This window comes from Mytilus californianus, unplaced genomic scaffold (genome assembly GCF_021869535.1).
Source record: "Mytilus californianus isolate M0D057914Y unplaced genomic scaffold, xbMytCali1.0.p SCAF_5, whole genome shotgun sequence".
Classification (NCBI taxonomy): Eukaryota; Metazoa; Mollusca; class Bivalvia; order Mytilida; family Mytilidae; genus Mytilus; species Mytilus californianus.
The window spans coordinates 16659538-16667312 of NW_026262701.1; the positions used below are offsets into that span (position 1 = coordinate 16659538).

General features: G+C 31.2%; 1 protein-coding gene across 3 annotated transcripts in view; it reads left to right on the forward strand.

Annotated features, from left to right (window-relative positions):
• Window positions 1-6987, forward strand: part of LOC127701079 (uncharacterized) — a 32936-nt gene extending 25949 nt beyond the window's left edge. For all 3 annotated transcript variants that reach the window (XM_052204877.1, XM_052204876.1, XM_052204878.1), the window contains 2 exons: window positions 2377-2481; window positions 4550-6987. In XM_052204877.1, the coding sequence (XP_052060837.1) occupies window positions 2377-2481; window positions 4550-4641 (197 nt within the window). In that variant the 3' untranslated portion in view covers window positions 4642-6987. The remainder of the gene's footprint in view (window positions 1-2376; window positions 2482-4549) is intronic.
• The last annotated feature ends 788 nt before the right edge of the window (window positions 6988-7775 follow it).

Consider the following 7775-nt stretch of genomic DNA (forward strand, 5'->3'; position numbering starts at 1 on the left):
TGATATGCTGAATCTAACCATGTATTTAGATTTTGGATATTGGACCATAATAGTTGAATGTCCAATTTAAAATTTTTAAGTTCTTAGACCACATTCATTCTGTGTCAGAAACCTATGCTGTGTCAAATATTTAATCACAATCCAAATTCAGAGCTGTATCAAGCTTGAATGTTGTGTCCATACTTGCCCCAACTGTTCAGGGTTCGACCTCTGCGGTCGTATCAAGCTGCGCCCTGCGGAGCATTTTATTACTGGTTCATTGAACAATGTCAAGTTTTTCAATAGGGCCACTATATTTGGTAATGGAATGACGTGTGTGGTGAACATGTCTGTCTTGCAGGCCTGGTTCATCTGATCTTAACCTCTTTTTCATGGTTCATTTGACAAGGTTAAGTTTCATGATAAACTCTAGATCTGTTTCTTAGATAGTGCAAGCTAGCAATCATTCATCTATATTTGGTGTATGGAATGATAACATGGTGTACATGTTGTCTGGCAGTGTTTATCTGACCTTGACCTTATTTTTATGCTTAATTGTTGTTTTCCCTTAACGGAGTTAAAAAGCAAGACATAGGTTTGCTGTTTTCGGCGTCAGCCACATCAGCAGGTACGGTGTTAACAATGTATTAGTTTGTGATAAGGTCAGTTTATGGGGAACCACTAGTGATAGGTCAATGATATTTGGTATGCAGTTGTCTTAGCATTGTCACATCTCATTTGCATGAAGATTATTTGCCCCCGCCCTCTCAGTCATGGTCTATTGACTTTGAAACTTTTGCTTAGTTTACATGTATTAGTTTGTGATTAGGTCAGTTTATTGGAAGCCTCTAGTGGTAGGTCAATGATATTTGGTATGCATATGTATTAGCATTGGCACGTCTCATTTCCATGGAGATTGTTTGGCCCTGTACCTTGGAATTCAGTCTTCACTCATTGACTGAATATTTTGCATAACTTACAGGTAAAAGTACTGCTATTTTTATTTCAACATTTGCATTTTACTTTTAAAATAACAAAAAAAAGGCAAGACATATCTCTATGTCAACAATTTATTCAGTGTTTAGTTTTTGGAATTAGGCTTGTATTCTTAGATGCTATATGCAAAAGGCTAAATACATTTGTGTATTGTATTTATATGATTGTATGGTGTAAATGTCTGTCTTATGGGGTTCTCCTGGCTTTGACCTCATTTACATGGTGATTGAAGTAGTTAAGTTTATGTGATTCTAATATAGATTAAAACAATCAGATGTCAGAAATTCAACATAAATTTCATCATGAAAAGTAAACCAGGTGAGACATTTCAGTGTGTGCATGTTCCGTGTTGAGAAGAACAAACGTACTTAATGACATTTATTTACCAAAACAATTTTTCATCAAACAATTTACCATAATTATACCTGTAGAAGAATGCGATGTTTAGAGCTGTGAAATTCACTTTTCTGCAGGTGATATCATGAATATGCCGATTTGTTCAAAATCAAAGTCATATAAAAAACTATGAAAATAAAATCAAAATGGAATAAACTCTGTTGTAACTTGTTGTTAATCATACGTTTTTAAACACACTTTCACCTCTTATGTGCCGTCAGAGATCTCCATGTAGTTAGTCCTTAGGGGAGATTTTGAAAAGAAACTGGTTCTTCCTTAATCTAATTAATAATAAAATTGAGAATGGAAATGGGGAAAATGGAAACTGTTTGTTTATTAAATCTATGCTGTTTTTCAGCAACTTTGTTTAGTAATAGTTCATGTATATAATGGTAATTTGTAATTCCTAATCAATTTTTAGAAAATCTTCACAACTTTTAAGATTCCTGAATATTTAGAGTAAGTGCATGTATGTGGAGAATGTGAATTCTTGAGTTCTGCTTTGCTTACAGTTTATAGGCTGGATTTGGAGTAATGCATGCAAAAATGTTCACATAGATATATACCTTTAAATTAATGAATGTATGGTGTTGAGTTTTGCATTAGGTCAATAACTAGACTATTATAGATGAATTATGTTATTGAAGTAAATATGTCTTAGATACATGTAGTAAGGAATGTGCATGCATAACATACCCCTTTTATATCTGTGTTTTTATGCAACATTCACTAACACTGATTGAAGCAACTAAGACTTGAAGAAGAATGACATTTTATTTATGAAAACATCTTGCAATTGGAATAGTTATTTTTAAAAGTGGTTCATACAGAAATGATTTAATCTTCAAAAAATTATTCCAATCATATGTCTTAAAATTTCTTATTGTTTTTATATTTAATTATATAATCAAATCTGAAATTAGTGTAAAACTAGTGAGGAGATTAATGTAGATTGAGACTGCGTCATTTCTGAACTTTTATTTTTATGCTTCATTGTACTTTCAGCAAGGAAGAAGTCTTACGATATAAAGTTGATAGTAGTAGCTGTGGTTGGTTCCCTTATTCTTTTCTTTGGAATGCTGATCTTTTGTGGATATCAAAGACTTCACAGTAAGTAAAAGTTACTAATTAGAACAGGCTCCTCATTTGATAAATTATGCTTTTATGCCTGGCAATCTATTGCAAGTTTAGAATTTTTACCTCTGTCCTTGAAAGGACCATTTCTGTTTAAAAAGTTTGTCAAAAGTCCAATCAAGATCCTGTAATTTTGGTTAGAAGATCAAAAATTAAAAAACAAAATTATTTGATCACACAAAGTTTCATGTTGAAGTGCGTGTAAACGTGTGATCGCAATTAAATTCAAAATACATGCCTGAGGCTTAACATGAAAAATAAAAATTTGTAACCAGTATTAAACTTTAATATATATTTAATAGGTCAACGATATTGGTATGCAGTTATATTAGTATTGGCACATCTCATTCTCATGTAATGGAGATTATTTGGCCTCGACCACTCAGTCATGGTCTTTTGATTTTTGCTTACTTAAAATGTATTAGTTTGTGATTAGGTCGTCGTCATCATCAGCGTCGTCCGAAGACAGATGGTTTCCATATGATAACTTAAGTATAAGTAAATAGAAATCAATAAAATTTTACCATAAGGTTTATAACCACTAAAGGAAGGTTGGGATTGATTTTGGGGGTTATGGTCCCAACTGTTTAGGAATTAGGGGCAAAAAAAGGGGCCCAAATAAGCATTTTTGTAGTTTCCAGAAAATAACTTGTTAAAGTGTATGAATCTCTCTGAAATTATAAGTTTCCATACAACAAAGGGATGGTTAGGATTGACTATGGGGGGTTAGGGCTCAAACCATTTAGGAATTAGAGGCAAAAAAAGGGGGGAAAACAAGTTTTTTTCTGGTTAAAGGACAATTAAGACAATTTAAAGCAGTCTAAGGGAGGTAATCCAATCCCAATTTAAAACAACAATGTTCAATACCTCCCTTACACTGCTTGTAAATTATGTATTAAGAAATGATGATTGTCTTGAGGTGATTAGCTGTCAATTTTTTTTTAAAAGTTACTATTTATTAATATTAATTTAATCCATGACTATGTATGTCATTTTATATTCTAAGACTTGTATGATGTATTTCAAAGGGTAATTATGGTTGCAAATTTTATTAAAATTTGAATTGAGATTATGACTATATCTTGATGGAATGATATTTTTTTGGAATAAGGGAAAGGGGGAGGTGAAACTAAATTGTGGGGGGGGGGGGGGTGTAGGTAAATAAGAATTTGTGGGGGGACTATTTTTTCTCATATCAGATTTCAGAAATTAAAAAGAAAATTTCTTCAAATAAATTTTTTTGGGGGGTTAATATTCAACAGGATAGTGTATTGCACAAAAGCCAAAAAATGGGGTCAATTTTATTTAGGGGGGGAGGGGGTCAATTGGCAACAGCATAGTGTATTGCACAAAAGCAAAAAATTTACTATAAATTCAAACTTTCCAGGGTTGGACATCTGCGGTCATATCCAGCTGCGCTCAGCGAATCAATTTATTTTAGCTTAATTTGACAAAATTGAACCATGCAAGCTGCTCAAAGTGAATTAGTATTTCACTATTTCACTTTCATTAATGATTGAACAAAAAAAAACATATTTTAAATTTTTTTATATATCTCGTAGCTAGTGCCCCTTTAAATACTATTTAACAGTTTAACTTTTATTTGGACAGCAGGGTCAACAGTTTAAATAAGTTAAAATTATATATACCTGTCAGGATCTGTCGGGCAAACTCCAATATATTTATATATATATATATGTGAAGCAATATAACATGTGAATTTTTGTTTCTACTAAATCTATCTCATAATGTTAACAGAACATGTATTATTTTTTAGAACTTGCTCAGATAAAAAAAGAACAGATTGTCTATTAAGATAGAAGTATTAAAGATCTAGAGATATCAAAGTTCAATTTAAGTTAATTGATATAAGTGAAATTGTATCATACATAGATAGAATTTGCATGTACAGTTGAAAACAATGTTTGTGTAATTCTAAAGGATCAGAAATATCAGCAATGTATATGTTTTTAAGTTATTGATATTTATGCTTGGACAACCTAAGTGCTTTGAAATTAATTTTGTTTTATTTTTTTATTTTCAGAGAAGGATGGTAAAAAGAAGACAGTATCGCAAAAAGATAACATTGAATTAAAAGATGTGCAAAAGCAGAATGAACCAATAACAAAAGTTTGATATTGAGATCCTTTAATGACTTAACTCTATTACTGTATTTAGTAACTTATTTTTATGGATGTTTGTTGACATATGATTCAATAATGTGCTTACATCACATATATACAAGTGTTATGGATCAGGAATCATAACAGATATCAGCATAACGCTGAAATAAGATTATAAAACACATTTTTAACAGGAAGAGTTAGTCTTTTATTTGCTCACCTGGCCTAAAAGACCATGTGAGCTATTGACATCATTGACTTTTGTCATCATAACTTTTTCAAAGATCTTATCTGAAACTATACTGAACCAAATTCAACCAAACTTGGAATGAATGATCTTTATGGTATCTTGTATGAACTTTTTATTTAACCGCAAATTTTTTGTGGTCGTATAATGTTATGACTTTGTCAGTGTTGATGGCGTTGTGGTCATCTTCTGAAGACATTTGGTTTCCAGACAATAGCTTTAGTATGAGTCTATGGATCTCTATGAAATTGTATTTGACCATAATAAGTAAATGTTTAATTTCCTAAGTTTTAGTTCTAAGAGCACATTTATTTTGTGTTAGAAACCTATGCTGTGTCAAATATTCAATGACAATCCAAATTCAGAGCTTTATCAAGTTTGAATGTTGTGTCAATACATGCCCCAACTGTTCAGGGTTTGACCTCTGAGGTCATATCAAACTGAACCCTGCAGATTATTTTATTGCTAATATTGGTTTATATCTCAATAACTAAAGCACTTTAATATAGCATAATGACATGGGTTAGATATAATCAGCCGGTGAAGATCCATGCATATTAAAGTAGAAAATTTTCTGACTTCATTAAGGGAGACATAGGGATAGTGATCCTGCAGCATTGGCGGCAGTTACTAATTACTTAAAAGCTTAATATTTCAGAAGGGAGAAGTACTTGATGCTTCATACCTTCTATATAGATGCCTTCTGTTATGAAGTTTCTATGTGTCATATGTCCATTGTCCTTGACCTAAATGTTTGTATCAGTGACTACTTGAAATGAATTTCATGATCAAGTCCATACTTCAGATACTGTAAGCAATAAGTCTACTATATTTGATGTCTAATGATTAATAGGTCCAACTGGCAGTTGTCATCTGACCTTGCCCTCATTTTCAAGGTTTAGTTTTTCTAGTTTAGTCTATTTCTCAGATATTGTAAGCAAAAGGTCAATTCTATTTGGTGTATGGAATGATTATAGGGTACTGTTCATGTCTGTATGGCAGGGTTCATATGACCTTGATCTCATTTTTAAGGTTCATTGGTCAATGTTAAGATTTTGTTGTTTGATCTGTTTCTCTCTATTAGCGATAGAACTTCTGTATTTGGTGTATGGAATGGTTGTCAGGTGCACATGTCTGTCTGGCACAGTTTATTTGACCTCAGTTTCATAGAACATTGATAAGATTAATTTTATGTGATACTTGTAGTAAACCTTCACCATGTTCACATTACAGGATTTCAACATGAAATTAATGATAAGTAAAAAAGGTGAGACATTTCAACATGTGCATTTTTTTGAACAATTTAATATTTTGAAAGATTATTTTTTATTTGATTTTTTATTGATTCTTTTAAAGTACAGTATATCGTTGCATAAAAACTAATAACATATTTGTTTATACATAAGATGTACTGTTTGATTGTTGTTAAAAACCAGGTTTAGAAAGAAAAAAACAATATACATAAATGCTGTATTTATTGCCTTATTTATTTTCACTGATGGTTTTGGGAAGCAAATCATCAGTATGCAGTATTTAATACATACTTTCTTAATTCTGTCATCATTTTAACTATATTATGTCAAATGTACAATCTCACTGATTTATAGACAGGCAAATCATGCTTTCCTGGCAATGCTGTTTATTTGTCTTCATACAGTTTTACATTTTAGATTATACTTTATATTAAATGGTTAAATACTGTGTAAACGAAGTCAAATACACTATAAAGAAATAGAAAATAACTTGGATGCTAACCTTCACCATTTTTCATCATAAAAATAAAGCAAGTATTTTTTTTAAAGTCATGGCTCTTCTTTGCTGTAATTTCTTTCAATTTTGTACAAGTACATAAATTCATTGTGTTAGAAATATATTTTATGGTTGTTTCGTTATTTTTGCTTTTTTTACTGTGGGCTTTCAAGCAAGTGATAAATTAATTTGCTTTTGATATTTGAATTTATAATTTGGAAAGATTTATTTACATTTTGCTGTAAGTTTTATTCCTGTATATTGTAAATAGCTATTGACCATTATTATTAGATTTTTCATCCATCAGCTTTTTGTATCTCATGCAATTAAAAAAAAATGACAAAAAAAAATGATTTCTCTAAATTTCAGTAGTCTTGTTTTTGTTTGGGGAAAAGATGGAGTTCTAGCCATCTTATGACCTATACTAGCAATCCAATCTCAAGGGATGGGGGATATATCTTAATGTATAAAGGTAAACACAGACTACCCCTGGTACATGGGTAGCAAGCCATTTCGTACCTTAACCATTTCGTAACTCTGCCATTTTGTACCCAAAATTTCCATTTCGTACCCAACATATACCTTTTCGTAAACGTACCCACGATAAAAACCATTTCGTTCCCTATTGGTCAAATTCATCTATCAATTCGTACCTCATGGACTATATACATGTTAACCATTTTGTATCATATATTTATAGAAGTTCTAATTACTTTCAAGATTTCAAACATTTTTAGATGATTTTTTTTAATATAACATAAATGAATTGCATCCAGCCGTAGAAATTTTAGAAAAGCCATGAATAAAAATGTTTGCGTAAGAATTTCCACCTAATGTAACCAATCAAAGAACTTGCTACTGCTTTTTCAATTCGAGAAATTAAAAAAATATGATAGATACATTTAGGTTCAACTACACCCTATGATAATCAATTGAATATATCCCAATATTTAGGCACACGTCGCAATTTCAAATGACACGTGTATTCAATAAACATTTTATATCTAATTAGGTAGAATTCTACCTTTTTAAAACAATATGACTCAATCTCGAGACGCCAGTATGAGGCGTGTCTTTAGTTACAAGTTTACAAAGTAACAAAATCAATGGTATCGGCAGAAATGTGAACTGTAACTAAAGCGCTAGCTAAT